This window comes from Sceloporus undulatus, chromosome 3 (genome assembly GCF_019175285.1).
Source record: "Sceloporus undulatus isolate JIND9_A2432 ecotype Alabama chromosome 3, SceUnd_v1.1, whole genome shotgun sequence".
NCBI classification, from domain to species: domain Eukaryota; kingdom Metazoa; phylum Chordata; class Lepidosauria; order Squamata; family Phrynosomatidae; genus Sceloporus; species Sceloporus undulatus.
This window is the reverse complement of record NC_056524.1, coordinates 213,046,595-213,064,903: the sequence shown is the minus strand read 5'-3', so window position 1 is coordinate 213,064,903 and position 18,309 is coordinate 213,046,595. Positions and strand designations below refer to the sequence as shown.

General features: G+C 40.5%; 2 protein-coding genes across 4 annotated transcripts in view; both read right to left on the bottom strand.

The window, feature by feature from the left end:
* The window catches only part of LCOR (ligand dependent nuclear receptor corepressor), a 35,707-nt gene extending 25,967 nt beyond the window's left edge, over nt 1-9,740 (bottom strand). Inside the window, exon 1 of the mRNA XM_042458797.1 lies at nt 9,689-9,740. Coding sequence (XP_042314731.1) covers nt 9,689-9,730 — 42 coding nt within the window. The 5' untranslated portion in view covers nt 9,731-9,740. The remainder of the gene's footprint in view (nt 1-9,688) is intronic.
* The window catches only part of ZFYVE27 (zinc finger FYVE-type containing 27), a 668,411-nt gene that overhangs the window by 558,479 nt on the left and 91,623 nt on the right, over nt 1-18,309 (bottom strand). The gene's annotated exons all lie outside the window — the stretch shown is intronic.

The window sequence follows — 18,309 nt, the reverse complement described above, 5'->3', positions numbered from 1 at the left end:
TTACACATGCAGCCCTGAAAAATCCTAACTTTCCCCTCCCCTCTACTTCAGCCTTCACTCCTTCATTCCTTTTTCACCCATCCCCAAAATTCATACAATAGCCACAACCTCAAAGAGAATGTAATCACAAGGAAATTGCTTAAAAATACTGAAGTCAAATTCAGTATGGTCCAGATTCAAATGTGACTTGTGACCAGCAGAAAATACAGTTAGGCACACAACTGGACTTAATGGGTTAATGTTCTTTCAACTATTTACATATGAATTGACCAAAGCCCCATGTCAAACACACTACACCAATCTGTCTGTATAATTGCAAACACATGGAATGGTTGCAAGCTCCCTACATGCGACTGACAGAAATTAATCTTGATTACAGCTGTTGCCCACATTTTGAGGAGCAAGACTGGATTTAAGAGGTATATTCATGCAGTAAATCTGATCCTTTAAAGTAGTATGGCCATATTCAACACAGAATTCCTTTCAACTCCATTAAACCTGATTGGCCAATCTTCATCCAATTCAGAACAGTATATAAATTGGAGCAAGATAGCTGCACTACATCCAAAATAAATTTTTAAAAACTATATATTACCAACAGGCAACTCATGCCAAATGTCTAACTATCTTGTCTAGTGGCACCGTATGTTAACCAGTACTGACAAAATGACTACCTACAAAGATTGTCTACAAAGTATCTAGACAAGATGCAAAAAAGAAGTGATTATGATCACGTAAAGAGAATAAAGCATCTTCTAAAAGAGAAAAGACTTGTGTTTGAAGAATGGCAATGCCCTGTACATACGGGCGCTGCCATTTTGATGTGACGGACACCTAGCATCCGCACGTCTCGGCGCCCTTGTGACGCCACAAGTGCACCATTGGCGCCTTGTGGCATCACAACCGCACCGCAGAAAGAACCCGCTTTTTGCGGGATCTTTTGGCTGCGTGAGGGAGCCACGTGGTTTGTCCGCTGCGGCTCACTCACGCAGTAAACCAGGGTAGCGGGAGACCACCTTTTTGGGCGGTCTGTATCCCGCCATTGATAAAAAATATATGCACCTTTCCAAAGTCACATGTTACAACATGTGACTTTGGAAAGATGCATATATTTCTTATCAATGTTAACATTATTTTCACCAAAAGGTTTTGCTGCCCCAATGAAAGAGAACATAAATTGTTCATAGAAAAAAACTGAGAGTATATAGATCAGCGAAAAGATATACAGATGGAAGCAGCAACATGCACTGACCAATCATTCCACCCTAATGAACATAGATACATTCCATTTACTTAAGATGCAAATCTGTTGTGGTTGCATTCCTTCACATTGTTTCTGACCTATGGCGAGACCAAGGCAAACCTATCAAGAGGTTTTCCTGGCAAGTAATTCAGAAGAAGTCTTGCTTTCCTGTGAGTCTGAGAAAGGATGAGATGGCCAAGGTCACCCAGTGTGTTTCTGTGGCCAAGTGGGGATTCAAATCCTGGTCTCCAGAGGCATACTCCAATGCTCAAACCACTACATTACCCTGGATCTCAAGATACAAATACTTGGTATAATTATTATCATGCATTTTTCCACCTTCAAATATACATACAGTGTTCATTAAAGGAAAGATGGTTTCCAACATAGTATCACACCATTGCGAGTTAAAGCAACTAAACAGCAGCTTTATCAACTGTCAAATAAACAGGTGAGCCACTTTAAGTTTCTGTTCTTCTGGGGATTTAACATGTCACTCTGCTCTCTCTCACACACACACATCCATACCAATCACAGTCATGATGGTCCTCACAAGTGGACAGTAAACTAAGGCACTAAGAGTATCACTCCAATACTCCATCTTCCCAAAGATCAGTAAATCCCCACCAGTCAGGTTCCTCACTTTTAACACTACCAGGAAGGCAAATTAAGTGGGTTAGAAAAACATACTAAAAGGGCCCCCTGAATAAATGAGCATCAGCTTCTACCAAGCAGTCCAATTAGTTGAGCTGGGGGATGAAACTGAGATACACTAGACATGGTGCTAAAGAAAAAAAAATGATTGGGGGCCTATATCACCACACCCCATCCACAATGAAACTACTAAACCGTCAGTCCACTGTCGGCTACCATATATACTCGACTATGTCGACCTCATGTATAAGTTGAGGGCAGGTTTTGGGGCCAAAATTATGGATTTTGGTATGACCCATGGATAAGTTGAGGGTAAAACTTAGGGCCATGTAGCAAAGGATGTAAAAGATGAAGCAAGGGAAAATCATGCCCAAAACTTACAAAATTCTGGCAGGCGTAACTGCTGAGATACTGTAGTGGCACCTTTGCTTTCTGATGGTTCAGTGTATACTGTACAAACTTTGTTTCATGCACAATATTATTTTTAAAATATCATACAAAATATTGTATAAAAGCTGGATGCATGCGAGAGTAGAGATGGTTGGTGCTTCTTTTTAGGTGCTCCCAGGATGGACAGAGCACTTGTATTTTGCCTCTCTACTCAGAAAAAGGAGGTGATTATATATATATATACACACACACACACACACACACACACACACACACACACACGAGTTAAAGTACAGGACTTATATTGACTCATGGATAAGTCAACCCATGTTTTTGGGTCAATTTTTGATGAAAATTTCTAGACTTATACATGAGTATATACAATAATCCACTTGCTAGCATTCTACCACATTTTGATGGGGTCTTTCCCTGGGACTTCATAGTTACAAATATCTATAACTGAATGTGTGCTTCATCTGTGTTACTATTGGAAGTAGTAGCATGAGGCATGAGAGCCATGTATAGAAAGAAATAGAAAAAATTGAGGGAAGATGCCCAGAGCAAAACACCATATGCTTTTTTAAAAAGAGATCCTAGGTAGGCATAGATAACCTTAGATAACTGCCCAAAAACCACAGTTGTTTGGCCAGTGTACAATACATTAAAAACCTAAACTAAACAATGAAACATAACTACAGGCATACCTCAGCTAACAAGGCACCTGACAAATAAATTCCTTTTTACAAAGTCTTTTTTTCACCCACCCACCTTGCCTTCTTCCTCGTCCTTTATCTAGCTGGAAGGCTTTCGGCAGCAGCACTGTGAGGAAGGAGGGCTGGAGAAACTGTAGGGAACTGTGCGGTTGCAAAAATGCATCTTCAGGAATCAATACAATAAAGAAAATCCTGGAAAAAAGCAGGATTCTACTCTAGCCAAACCAACTGGCAAGGTAAACAGCACATAATTTCACAATTCCTTGCTGACTATGCATTAATAGGACAAGAGGGAAAAATGGGGAAAGCAGATACCCCTGCCTCAGCTGCTATCCCCAGCATGTTAAAAAACATTGATCTGTAAGTTTGGCCACCATAATGGAAATCAAAAGAAAATAAGAAGCTGGTAAAAGAAGGGGAAAAAGCATCATATAATAATAATAATAACAATAATAACAACAACAACAACAACCTGCTTAATCTCAGGGAATCCAAGTGGATTACAGCAGTAAAAAAACATACAATTAAAAGAGAAATGCATTAAAAATTCCCAAATCCCCAACTCTCCCTCCAACATAAAAACACAATCGAGTCCTAATAAGAGATTAAACCAAAAAAGAAAAATAAAAAACATTAATATACAAATACACTAAAATGAGATAATTTTTTTCATGCATTTTGGAAGTTTTAAATTCTAAGTCTTTTTGGAGGCCATTATTTCATTTATTTTTTAGGCTGGAATGTGATTCAGAAATATTTTATAAATGGTATACACTCTATAGCTGTACATTTCACACCGGAGATAAGGGGGGGGGAATATTGGTTTAGTGGAAAATTAAAGACAGCCCAATTCTTAGAACAGTCTAAGGCCCATTCAGACTGACCAAAATAAAGCAACTTCGGGCCACTGTGGAAGTATGCTTGTTTAAATGTGCACATCCTAAAAGTCTGGAGCCACACCAAAGCCATTATCCAGTCCTAAGGACTGGGAGAGCAGCTTTGGCACGGCTTCTGGACTCTTAGGACACATTGCATCAATTAAAACGCATACCTCCAAAATGACCTAAGCAGCCTATTTTGGCAGTCTGTATGGGCCTAAGTCATTTCGCATGAATCCTACAGCAGTACCACTAGATTAAAGCCTATGAATCAATTGTGAATGGTGAGTCACACTTATGTAAATCCATTGATCAATGGGTCTACCAGTATGATTCAAATAAGTTACTTACTCCCATATTCAGTAGTAAAAGGCACTTATAAAATGTTAAAAACATACCAAGCCAATACTTTCTCAGATAGCAAGAACTCTAGTTGTTCAAGTCCATCCCCCGGTCACCTTAAATGCACGACATTAGATAAACATAAAATGCAACCAAAGTCTTAGAACAGCTGATATGATTACTGTGATCACTTGTATGAGGAAATGAGGGGAAAGCTGTGTACATGCAGAAGCGGCAACTTTTGATAGTTTTGACATCTGTGGATCAGGATTTGTTGCCGCCACTCCTCACGGCCAACCTAGCCCAGTTTTCAGCTATGTCTAAGAGTAATTCAATAATCAATTTATTTACGGTGTTTAACCAAAGTATCTCAAAATATATTACAGTATCAGAGAAGAAGAAAAAAATACAAGTATGCCAATGCACTTAAGTAAAATTTCCTAAATCCAAATTTCATATAACAGGCAGTACCTCACACATCAGGATGCAGGGACCTAGTTCTAGCATCCCACTTCAAACATTTAAAAATAGTCTGGTCCTGGGTGTAGCAATGACAGCTTCATAGAATTGAGCCATGATTTCAGTTATTTGAGTGTCTTCATCCACAACAGTAATGTCAAGTAATGATCAGTGGTCTTCCTGTATTTTTGTAAAATTGGGTAGATTAAAGAGGAGCACACACTTGTAGAATGGAAGTACAATATGATGTGCACAGTGATTCAACTGACAGAACCTGTCTGATTCTATAAGGGGCTCTTTCTATTTTCTTCCAAAACCGCAGAAGAGAGGATGTTAAAACGGGCTGCAGTGAAGCACCCTAAGTTTGGATGCTGTTATCTTATCAAATAGGTGGACTACCAAAATCATTTCCAAACTTCCTAAAAACTGGGAATTTCCTAATTTTACCCTTATGGTTCTGTAATTCTATATCCCATAGATGCGTCGAAAGATGATTGCCCTTCATAGCCCATTTGTACTAGGGTTATCTGAGAAAATCCACACATACCAAGAGTGTGTTTATCATCAATTTCCAGGGGAGGGATTGTCTGATAGACCGTGGAGCCAACCTGTGTGGTAAACAAAAATTTAAGCCAGACGTTAATTATCGAACCCAAGGTTGTGCTTTGATGGTGATCGGCCCACTTCAAGGACCATTGCTCATTTAAAGCACAAATGGCACTGAAATATATTCTCAGAAATTTGTCTGTAATAATGCAAACTTATCAAACTTATGTAGTACAGAATTGGGCTCCATATAGTAAAACTGAGATGACTTGGATTCAAAAACTTGTATGGCAGCAGGTTATATATATGTCCTCCTCCGATGTAGAAAAAAATTCCACAGACCTATCATATTTCTATACGCACTTTTGAATTGCAGTTCTCGCCTGGAGTTTTGTCTGAATCACTACTGAATCACTAGTCCTAAAGTATTTAAGCTATTACTGTTGAGTGTACATCATTTTGTCAACTTGTGCTAGTTTTTTCTTTGAGAAAACTAATACTCTTGGTTTTATTTAATTAACATTAGGGTTCATTATGGTTTAGCTTGTCTCCGTGTCTTCTCAGGCCAATTTCAGTGTAATAAAAAAATCAGCAGTTCTGCGTATGCAGAATAGATTTGGGTGTGTGGCCAATTGAGGCGAATGGAAAGACTTCCTTTAAGAAAACCAATCAAAGAATTGATTGGCAGATTAAATAACTGGGGGCTAAGATGCAAATCTGCTTAACACCTCTATGAGTAGGATAGTCTTAGTGAGGTGGCTTTGTTGTTTATTTTACTCAAAGCTCGTATGAGCATACAAGCCCTAAATGTGTATTAACCATCTTTTTCTACAGATAGCTACTGCAACTTTCTCCATATAGGTCTTGTTAACTGACTCAACTGACTCTGTTAACTGACTGATTTTAGTCAATAAAAGTACTTTAATTCATCTGTCTATGGGCCATATATTTCTCAGCCCCATGTTTTAGATGAGTCCTGATCAATGTTGAACGACCAGGTAAGAAACCTGCTTGTTTCCTGTATGAATCTAGGCATACGATATGAAGATGCACCGCTTTATCAATGCAGTCATGATGCTTTGATCTAATACATAATTTCAGAATCGTCTACCAGAGCAGGCAGAAGAAGCAGGGTTTAAACAGTTCTAATAGTCCCCTTTAGGAGAGGCCAGGCTCTGGCTTTTGTTTTCTCTCCTGCCTATCAGGAGGCCTAAGAGGCGGAGCTACCCAATGTTAAGGGCTAGGCTCTTTCTCTCCTGGGAATCAATATGGTAAAATGATATGGCCAAGCCTATGTTGCACATTTTAATGTTGTGTCTGAACAACAGTGTAAGAAACATGACAGCGCAACACTGAACCAGTGGGGAAGTTTTTTTAATAAGCCATTAATCACCGCTTACCAGCAATGTTTTTGTGCTCATCTTAGAATGCAAACCTCGCTTGAAGCTACCTATTTACTGCATACACTCCTATATAAGTCAAGAAATTTTAGTCAAAAAATAGAAAAAAAAACCTGAGCGACTATCCAAATCATGTAAGGTATTCCCGTTGACAAGGTTGTAAGTCATGTCTGACCACAGGAGTTGGTCTCATCTCCATTATTAGCCGAAGAGCCAGCATTGACTACTCCGTGATCATGTGGCCAGCATTAACTCTTATTTTAAAAAGGACCTACCCTGTGAAGGCAAGAGCCTATCTGATCTGGAAGCAATAACCCCCCCCCCCACTCTCTTATCCATCAAGCCTTTTGGGTGAGCACAAACAATTATGCTGTTGGATTTTGTAAGTTCTTTGGCATTTTTTTTTCTTAGCTTCATCCTTGAGATCCTTTGTTATTTGCCCTAAATTTACCTCAACCTAGCCAGGGGTCATATCACAATCTATATGGACTCTGAATGAAAATAAGTCTAATAATTGTTACGAGTTAATTTAATGACACAAGAGTACCAAGTGTAGCACTATATTGAAAGGGGTCGGCAACTTCAACGCCTGCGGGCGGTTCCGGCCCGCAGAGCTTTCTGCCGCCCCCGCGCAGTCCTGCCACCGATTGCCGCCGTTTCCTCGCCGCTTCAGGCGCCTTTTGAAAAACAAAATGGCGGAGGAGGAAGAGGAGGCCGCCGGCCTGGGGTGGAGGAGGCAAAGGATGAAGACCGGCGCCGCCTCCCCTGCCTCCCCCGCTTTGGGATTCCCCGCCTCCCCGCGGGGCTCCGGGGGCTCCACACGGCATCCCGCCTCCACCGCGGGCTCGTGCGGCCCACGCTCGAACCACCTCCTCCTCTGTCCCTCCGTCATGCCCCAGGCCGCGGGCGCATGAGGAGGGGGAGAAGAGAAAGAAGAGAGGAAGAGGAGGGAGGAGAGCCGGGAAGAGGCAGCACAGGAGGAGAGGAGGAAGAGGATAGGGGCAGCAGGAGGGGAAGAGGAGAAGGGGCAGAGAGGAGGAAGAGGCGGAAGAGAGGCAGGAGGAAGAGGAGGATGGGGAGCAGGGGAGAGAAGAGGAGAGAGGAAGAGCAGGGAGAGGAAGAGGTGATGGGGCAGCAGGGGAGGAAGCGAGAGAGGGAAGAGGAGATGGGGGCGGAAAAAAAGAGGGAGAAGGTGGTGAGGGCCAGAGGCACATGGGTTTTTTGTTTTATTTTGCATTCTTTTTAATTGCTAACAAAGTCTCCTGCCTTGACAATGATAGTGGCTGATGATGATGATGATGATGACGATTGTGAATAAGCCAGCTTGGGGCATGGAGGCACTGTTTCTGAAGCAAGGCGTTTCACTTCAAGTGTGTTTGTGTGCTTTTAATGCTAAAAGTCTCCCTTGCTTGACAATGATAGTGTGGGTGGTGATGATGATGAGTCAGCTTGAGAAGCGCAACTACTGTTTCAGAAGCTAGAGATGTGTGACCTTGCAAAGTGTTGTTTGTGTGCTTTTAATGCTAACAGGTTCCCTGCTTTGACAATGATAGTTGTGGTGAGATGATGATGATGAGTTGATGATGATGATGACAATGATAATGATATGAGTCAGCTTGAGAGGTGCACCACTGTTTCTGAAGCCAAGAGAGTGGAATTTCCAAAGTGCCTTTTCTGTGTGTTTTTGTTCTTTAATGGTGTATTGATATCAGAAAGCCTCTGGGCAAGGCCAATGTAAATTGCTGTGATTTTTACAAACCCATGCGCAGTGAGAAAAAACCAAAGTCCTTTGCCAAGACACATTCTGAGACGTACACTTGGTTCCAAGAACGTGAAACCACCTTGACAGTTCAATATGCATAGCCATGTTAAACCATGCTAAGTGTTAAACCCAAGGGTTTGATATGGAATAAGCCTCTGAAATATGCAAGAGGCCATTTAAGTAAAGCCAGTGGAAATGCACAACACTGTGTGTTAGTGTGTTTGGAATGCAGGTGGGGGTGTTGTCCAGAAAGGGACCGAGGAGGAGAGGGCAGGCCACGCCTCCTCCTCCTTGCAGGGTTTGGTGGAGCCGCTTCCCCTGGAGGGTGGCTCCGCCCTGAGGGTGGAGCCTCCCCCAGCATGCAGCCCCCCTGGAGGGTGGAAGCTCCACCCCCCGCTTCGGCCCCCCCGACTTATCTGGGGGACCCCAACCCGGCCCCCAGCTCCAAAAGGTTGCCTACCCCTGATATTGACCTACCAGTTAATTTGAAACACGGCACCACAAAGTCCATTGACTATCATTAAACCCAATATTTCCTTTTTCCTTCTAACAATGAGCAAAAAAGGGAAGCACTGGTGATGTTACCATGTACAGCTCAAGCACCACAGAAACGCAATGCAACTCCAATGTGCTTGAAAGTGCTGTATTAAAGTAATGACTTTATGTGACAAAAGGTCAAGGTTATTTAAGATAAAGTGAAGATTTTGGAGTACAGTCCATAATGTCTAAAAATAACGAACTACTACTGTTCAATCCATAACACATTGTGACTTTACCATTCAACCAAATTTAGAGTTGTCAGGGTAAATGGCAGGTGTCATTGCAAGTGGTTCCCAGCCATTACTGCATGAACCAAAAACAGAAAAACAACCAGATATATATTTATCTTTTACCAGTGAAGCAAGCTCATACCCGATAGGGTAAAAATAACTGTTGCAGTGAACAAAAGGGAACTCATAAAGTGTCGACTAGAAAAACGCACTCATGGCGTCACAGACATAGAGTTGCATACTAGGACTGTGTATCTCCTTACTGTGAACACATGTGATAAGCCACTAAAGGCACTCAATGCCATCCAATGAACGCATTGAGTGCCATTTGCCCACATCCAATAAGAATTTAACTCCCTTATCACTTCATCTAAAATCAAAATAATAAACTGTTACCACCCAGCCAACACTCTTTTATTTTGTCCAGTGTCCTTTCCATGATTAACACGATCCTTCTTTCCATACCTATTTCCCATTCATCAAATAATAACCAAATTAAAAATCCTTGGAAAATAACATTTTGTATGTTACCTTCACTTTTTCTCTTTCAACAGCAGAAAAGACAATTTTCATCAAAGACCAATCAGACACACTTAGGCTCAAAGTCTGTGAATAACAAGAACAAATACTTTACACTATAAAGTCACAACCTGCGTATGGCTAACCTCATTCCTATTCCTACTAGTTTTATAAACAGTTGCCAAATTGAAAAATGCAAGTTTGAATTCTGTCAACGCTTTTAATTTCCACAATATTACAAAAGTGTAATCTTCGCCTACACACAAAGCAGATTTTCCTAAGCAACACCAAAACACTGCCAGTTACGCTCATTAGTATTTTAGCAATTGAAAACTAAGTGAGCACTGCCTGGGGAAGGAAAAGCACAAATCACCAGGTAACATACATTTTCTAGAGGCAGAGCAGAGGTTGATTCTGTCATTAGAAATGCGATCAAGCAAAAATAAGAGATGCAATACCTTTAAACAAACTCAGATCTTTTGATAATTCAGGTCCAAACAGCCTCTAGAATACTTTCAAATCCTAAAGAAGAAAAGAATGGTCAGTTTTTTGGATTCGACATGTTGCTGCCAGAATATTGACAACAGTTCTACATTTATTATTCCCAGAAGAATCTGAACATGTTTTACAATGTATTTGAGATTCTCCTGCCAGTCAGACACTAGATTGCATTGTAGTATTTAAGTTTTAAGAATATTTTTTATGATTATAAGAAAATGTACAGTGGGCCCTTAGTATCCACTGGGGTTTGACTTCTAGACTCGCCATGGATACCAAAATATGAATACTCAAGTGCATTAAATACAATGGCATAGTCAATGTGTGTCTCTTATAAAATTAGAAAAATTTGTTTGCTGTCTGGGAATTTATTTTTCTGTATCTGCTGTGCATGCTTGAAACACATAGATAAAAAAATCCTTGGATATGGAGGGCTTACTGTAGTCTTAAAACGAAGATTTTTTTCTCTCTAAATGTATTAAAGTATGTTTTTAACAACAAATCCATTAACTTTAGGTTATGAACTCAAAGGTTTTATAATTTTTGTCTCATTTTGTAGACCCCTTCCCTTTTCTAACACAATCCACCTTCAACGCATAAAATTTCTCACCAAGGGGCAAACCAAGCAGTAAAATATAGAGTATGAATATTGTGCATAAGCATGATTATTACTGGGAAGATTTTCTGTGTTCTTTTAAGAGTCCCAGGATTTTTCATTCAAAAGATTACCCCCTCCCCCCAAAAAATTATTATCACTATTTGTAAATTTAAATTCAATATTAATCTAAATCATGGCTTGCAGCTAAAGATATAACAGAAGCAGTTAAACATTACTCAGAATTTAAGCAAAAGCAAATAGTGGAACCTTTTTGGGGACATAATTATGAATTCTACAGAACAATGTTCTATGAAAAATAAGGGACGTATTTTGAGGTTCTGGAATATATTTTCCATTTATGCTTTCCATATGCACAACATTTCAAATAAAGCGAAGAGGAAAAAAATAAAAACAGAAAAGGAGTGCAGCTACCTTTAGAGTTATATGATATAAAGGGGATGCTCTCTCACTAATAAATACGTTTGGCAGTGGTATGGTGAAAAAGCCCTACTTTGAATTGTTAAGTAAGAGCAAGAACCATTTTTCAAATTTTGAAGCATTATTTTTATTCACTAAGAGGTGAAACATCATAACCTTAAGGTACCTGAAATCATTTTAATAATTTAATGTTGCTAAAAATTTAGAAGTGCTGCTATGAAATTAATTAAATAAAATTGACAATCTAGCAACAGAACCATATTAACATGAAGATGATTATTACTTAATGGCAAGCTAGTATGATGAGAGAAGAACACATCAGTTAAAAAAAATAAATAACAAAGGAAAGGAATAAAACAATGAGAATACCCATAAACGATTAACTACACCATTTTGGAATACAAAGCGGCATCATAACTTTGTTATATATATATTGATATAACTTAGTTATAGACTCTAAAAATTTTAAATGAGCATTCTGAGTCCTTACAGATTTTTTTCCAAAAAAAAGGGGACATAATTAGAACTGTTTAAAAAGACACTGATTTGGGGGGGGGGGGAATCCAGTATCTGGTTGTCTGTACAATGGGCCCTTGGTATCTGCTGGGGTTTGGTTCCAGGACTCCCATGGATACCAAAATACATGGATGCTCAAGTCATAGCAAAATAAATAAATAAATAAATACATAAAATAAGTAAGTCATAGTAAAATCACAGTAAAATGATGGCCCTCATGAAAAATAGCAAAATTGGGGCTTGTTTTTTGGAATTTATATTTTAAAAAATATTTTCAAGCTGTGGCTGCTTGAATCCATGAATAAAGAATCCATTAATAAGGAAAGCCAACTGTGTGTTGCCCCCAGAACTTATAGTAACAACTATTACTACTACTACTATTACTACTACTTTATTAATGGAAATTTGGAGTGGGGAAACGGGCACAAGGAAGATGTTAAATACAACATCATATAGACATTCAAAAATCCCCTTACACAAAATTGACTTTAAGATTTTATTTTTGAAGTGCTAAGGCTCTGTTGCACATCTGCAGGCAATGTGTAGTTAGCATTTAGATTTCAAGTGCTGACATTTAGATTCAAGGCATTTTAGCTCTATGTAGCACTTGTTCCTTAAAAAGCCCTGAAAGCTTTTAAAATACTCATGAAAGTAATTGTCAATAATTTGTGTCCTACACAGTTTGCCATGCATTCAATACACCACTCACAATGTCTGTTAATTGAGTGTCATAGAATGGACAGTACAATCTCACCTTGCTTAGTTCACTATTCTTACCAATTGTAATGTCACTGGTGCTTTTTTAAAATATATATATTAAATGTTAGATTTAACAGTTGCATAGCAACAAGAGAAAAGCTTATATGCAAGTCATCATCAAAAAAGCCAAATAAGGAAAGACTGAATATATTCAAAAATTATTTTAAAGACATAGCAGAATGGTTATGGAGCCCAACAAGGGAACATAATAAAAGATTATGAATTGCCATTTTATACTGAATCACTAAGAACTCCTGGAAAAGGATGTGTACATGCAACAAATACCATGTACAGATCTTAAAAATGAGATGCTGCTTATTTCTTTTCCATCATAGACCAATCTTTCTCCACTGATACTGCCTTTCTTCCTTGTATCTGACAGATGACATTTTCTTTTAGATTTCAAAGGGAAAAAATTAACATGGCTGTCTTTGTTAAATTCCTTTATTCATACCTTTATCATCCACATACATGTTTGATCATTTACAGATGCTTAAGAGCAGCACTAGTGGTAAAATGACAGGCATAGGAGAGATTGTAAGTGTCCTAGTTAACTCTATTTTTCTCTTTTCACACATTTCATAGAAAATTTTACAACATTTGTAAGGAAAATCATGAGTTTATTCTACTAAAATTATCAATGATTTGATTTTTATTTTTATTTTATTTTTAAAAAAGACATTAGATATTATTTACCATGAAAAGCTCACAGTCTGATTTAACTGATATTTTTAAGGGTGTGGGGTGGGAGTTTTAGTGCAAGACTAGTTTAAAAGGAACATTGTTATAGATCCACATTCAGATAAAATTGTTCAAATCTGTTCTGATGGGGACGTTATAATTGATATTGTCACAGTAGACGATGTTTTGGCCTCTGTTTGTCAGTTAATAGTTTTTTCCCCCCAATTTGTACAGCACAAAGATGAGGACAGGATCCTTGGAGAAGTGAGAGACACCACAAGTACAGTAGACCTTGCTCTTCTTGACACATTAAGAAAGCCAGAGGGGGACTAGCTGAATGGTGAAGGGAGCTGCCAATGCATAATAATAATAATAATAATAATAATAATAATAATAATAACAACAACAACAACAACTTTATTTATATACTGCCTTTCCTGTAGATCAAAGCGGTTCACAACATAGTAAGCATGTGACACATGTCACAGTACAAACAAGTAGTTACAAGCAAGATTTCAACATACAGAAAAGGAGGCAATTGTAAGCTCCCCATTAAAAAAAGCATTCCTTTAAACTCTCTATAAGTGATTGTTACTGGCCACAGTTACTAAGGTAGTCATACTTTGACCATATCATGAGATGTGATTCACTAGAAAAGGCAATAATGTTTGGCAAAGCAGAAGGCAGCCAGAAAAGACCATATTCCAGACAGACAGACACTCAATAATCAAAGAAGCCAGGGGTATGAGGCTATAAATCCTGAGCTGGGCAGTTGAAGATAGGGGGACTTGGGAAACCTCTCACTCATAGAACTACCTTAAGTGGAAATTGACTTGACAGCAGTTAACAACAGGCCACTGTCCAGCATTCCATTTGGGGGCAAGTTATTAAGACAATGTGGCAGTCTCTCAGCTTTCCAGATGAAATAGATTGTTGATCAATTTCAAAGTATTTTCAGGTCTGATGGCTTTGGTCACTTTGGTGTGTGTGATTTTTGTCAGGAACTGGAAAGGTGAGTGCATCCTTGCTGGTTCTGCTGGTACTCTCAGCAGCTTTTGATACATCAGCCATGCTATCCTTCTGGGTCCCCTCTCTGGGATGGGATTTCGCAGCACTTACAGTGGTGCTGAGGATTTCCTGTTCAGTGAGTTGGCCCCTCATTACTGTTTTGTCCCACCTCCTATTTAACATCTCTATTAAAGTACAGGGAGAAGTGATCCAGAGGTTTGGGTTTGATACTACCAGTATGCAGATGACAACTAATTATAACCTAAGGAAACGATTTCATTTCTAAACCAATGTATAGCATTAATAATGGACTGGATGAAAGCCAACAAACTGAAAGTTAATCCAGACAAGACAGACGCTCCTGATCATTTTAAAGGTAAACATGGGGTTAGGGATTCAAGGGTATGCTGGATGTGGTTACATTCCCTCCTTAAAATGCACGTACAGTTTGGGTGTACACCTAAACTCAACCCATTACACAAGACGTCCAAGTTTCTGTAATGGCTAGGAGTGCTTTTGCACACTTAAAGCTAACGTGCCAACTGTACCCACTTCTGGAGATGTCTAATCTGGCCATGATGAAATGCCTCTGTTACATCCTGTTTGGATTACTGCAATGTACTCTACATGATGCTGCCTTTGAGCAGCATTTGGATGATTTCAGTTGGTATGAACAACTATAACCAGACTGTTAACTGTAACTAGTTACATGGACCAATCTTTTTTCAGGCATAATTCGAAGTACCATACTGGCTATGACCAACAAAGCCTTATTCAGCTTAGGTGCAGGCTATCTGATGCACTGTATCTCTCCATGCCAGCCCTTCTCTCAGCCCCATCATTTTCACAGGAATGGCAGTGAGATAGAACCTTTACATGGTTGTCTCTAGGCTCTGGAGCTCCTGTTATAAAGAACAGCACCTGTCTCTTCCTGTACTTTTTGTTGATTCCTAAGGCTTCTTAAACTTGAAAGTTTTTACAGAAAAGTTTTTACTGGAGTGCTTTACTGCTTTGTGAGATAGAGCCTCCTCAGTGGCTGCCTGTAGGTTCTAGAACCCCCATATCGAAACAAACCTCCTTGTTCTATCAGCACAAAATTAAAAATACATAAAAGTGCAACAGGCTTTTAAGATCTGAAGTCTTATATAAAGGCTTTTAATAGAGTGCTGTATGGCTCTAACTGCATTGGTTTTAGGACTACTTTATATATTTATTATTTTTAATTATATATTTTCACTTTGTTTTTGATACTAATACAGTGGCCCCTTGAGATCTGCTGGGGTTTGGTTCCAGGACCACCATGTATACAAAAATCTGTGGATGCTCAAGTCCCATTATATATAATGATAAAGTAAAATGTCTTATACAAAATGTCAAAATCAAGATTTCCTTTTTGGATTATTATTTTTTATAATACTTTCAAGCCATGGATACAGAGGGCTAATGTAGTTTAAAAGATCAACAATTTTAAAGTTGATCTTTTGTTTGTTTTAACTATTTATTTATTTTAATTTATATACTACCATGAAACCCAGTTTAAAGGAAAGGTCAAGGGATAAATAAAGGGAAAGATAATAGACATTTATGTCATATAAACAATCGTAGAATATAGAGGTGGAAGAGACCACAAGGGCCATCCAGTCCAACCCCCTGCCATGCACGAAATCACAATCAAAGCATCCTGGACAGATGGCCATCCAGCCTCTGCTTAAAGACCTCTAAGGAGGGAAATTCCACCACATTGTGAGTGACTGTGTTCCACTGTCGAACAGCCCTTACTGTCAGGAAGTTCCTCCTAATGTTGAGGTGGAATCTCTTTTCCTGCAGCTTGTATCCATTGTTCTGGGTCCTAGTCTCTGGAGCAGCAGAAAACAAGCTTGTTCCCTCCTGAATATGACATCGCTTCAAATATTTAAACAGGGCTATCATATCACCTTTTAACCTTCTCTTCTCCAGGCTAAACATCCCCTGCTCCCTAAGTTGTTCCTCACAGGGCATGGTTTCCAGACCCTTCACCATTTTAGTTGCACTCCTTAGGACATGTTCCAGTTTCTCCACATCCTTTTTGAATTGTCGTGCCCAGAACTGGACACAATATTCCAGGTGGGGCCTGACGAAAGCAGAATAGAGTGGCACTATTACTTCCCTTGATCTAGACCCATGATGGCGATCCTATGCCACGCGTGCTGGAAGTAGCACTCCAGGCCATTTCACCAGGCATGGGCCCTTGGGGAAGGAGAAACAGGCACGCACGTCCCCCTTCCTCCTCCTCCCTGCCATTTTCGAGCCTCCCGCTGTCCGAGAGACAGCGGGAAGCAAGAAAATGGTGCTGGGCAAAAGGAGTCAGAGGGGCGCGTGTCTGGCTCCTCCTCCCAGCCTTTTCCCGGCCTTCAGTTGCCTATTGGAGACAACTGGAGGCTGGGAAAAGGGAGGGGGAGCGACCGGCGCGTGCCAGTTGCTCCTCCCCAGAGACCTTTCTCAGCCTCCAACTGTCTCCAGAAAGACAGCTGCAGATAGGGAAAGGCCCCTGAGGAGGAGCAGTGGCAGCGTGCCGGGTCCTGGGCTCCCTCCTGGCCCTTCCTTCATCAGAGCTCCCTCCGGAGAGAGAGCTCCGGGGAAGGAATGGCTGTGGAGCAGCTCAGGACAGCAGCATCCCTCCCTCCCGGCCCTTCCAGCCCCAGCCCTCCCTCCGGAGAGAACGATATGGGGCTGGACAGGCCGCGGAGGAGCCCAGGACGGCGGCATGCCAGCAAACTGCGGAGGACAGCGCGCCGTCCTCCGTAGCCCATTTGCCGTCCTCTGATGGCCCCAAAAGGGACCCTCAGGGGCCGGCAAACTGCAGAGAACAGCGCACCATCCTTCACAGCCCGTTTGCCGGCCTCTGACAGCCCCAAAAGGGATCCTCAGGGGCCGGCAAATGCCGGGGGGAGGAGCCAGAGCTTCCCTCCCTCTGAAAAGGGGCAGAAGCCCCACCCCCTTGGGTGGAAGCCCCCATCCCCGGCACCCAGCCCCCATCCTGGGGGTAGAAGCCCCGCCCCCGGCATGCGAACTGTAAAAGGGTCGCCATCACTGATCTAGACACTATACTTCTGTTGATGCAGCCTAAAATTGCATTGGCCCTTTTAGCTGCCACATCGCACTGTTGACTGATGTTCAACTTGTGGTCTACTTGGACTCCTAGATCCCTTTCACACATAATCTCATTCAGCCAGGTGTCACCCATCCTATAGTTGTACATTTCATTTTTCTGCCCTAAGTGCGGAAGTTTCTTCGTGTTGAATTTCATTTTGTTAGCTTTGGCCCAGCTTTCTAGTCTATTCAGGTAATTTTGAATTTTGATCCTGTCCTCTGGGGTATTAGTTACTCCTCCTAATTTGGTGTCATCTGCAAATTTGATACGTATGCCCCCAATACTGTCTTCCAAGTCATTAATAAAGATGTTGAATAGCACTGTGCCCAAGACAGAACCTTGTGGGACCCCACTGGTCACTTCTCTCCAGGATGAAAAGGAGCCATTGTTAGCACCCTTTGGGTTCGGCTGGTCAACCAACTACAAATCCATGTAACAGTTACCTTGTCTAGCCCACATTTTACAAGCCTGTTTGCAAGAATATCATGGAGACATTCTTAAACCATGTTGCAAGCTACACACCAAAATTATTATGGTTAGAATATTAGAAATTAAAAATTGGAAACCTCACTATGGTAGAAATTGGGTATGTGAGTGTGCATTTGGAATATGACAACAGGCCTTTTTCCTATTACTGAACTTTCTAGTTTAAGTTACTTGTTTATTGCATTTATTATTTCTCTCCTTTCCCACTCTGAACACTGTAAATATACCCACACTTCTTAAATAGTCTCATGCAGGCTAATACACACACACACGCACACACACACACACACACAGAGTCCTTCAGCTTTTGTTTATATTGCTTTACCATCCTCATCCTAAGCACACAGTTGGCAATGGACCCATAAGTTAAATCACCACACTAAAGACTTATGTTCAGTTTGTTATTCCCCAGACCTGAATGACTAACAGTTGTCTCTCCAAAGCACTGGAATACTGAGAAGTCATAAAATATGAGCCAAAATTTGTCTCTTCTGCTGGGTGTCATACTATGCTGTGGTA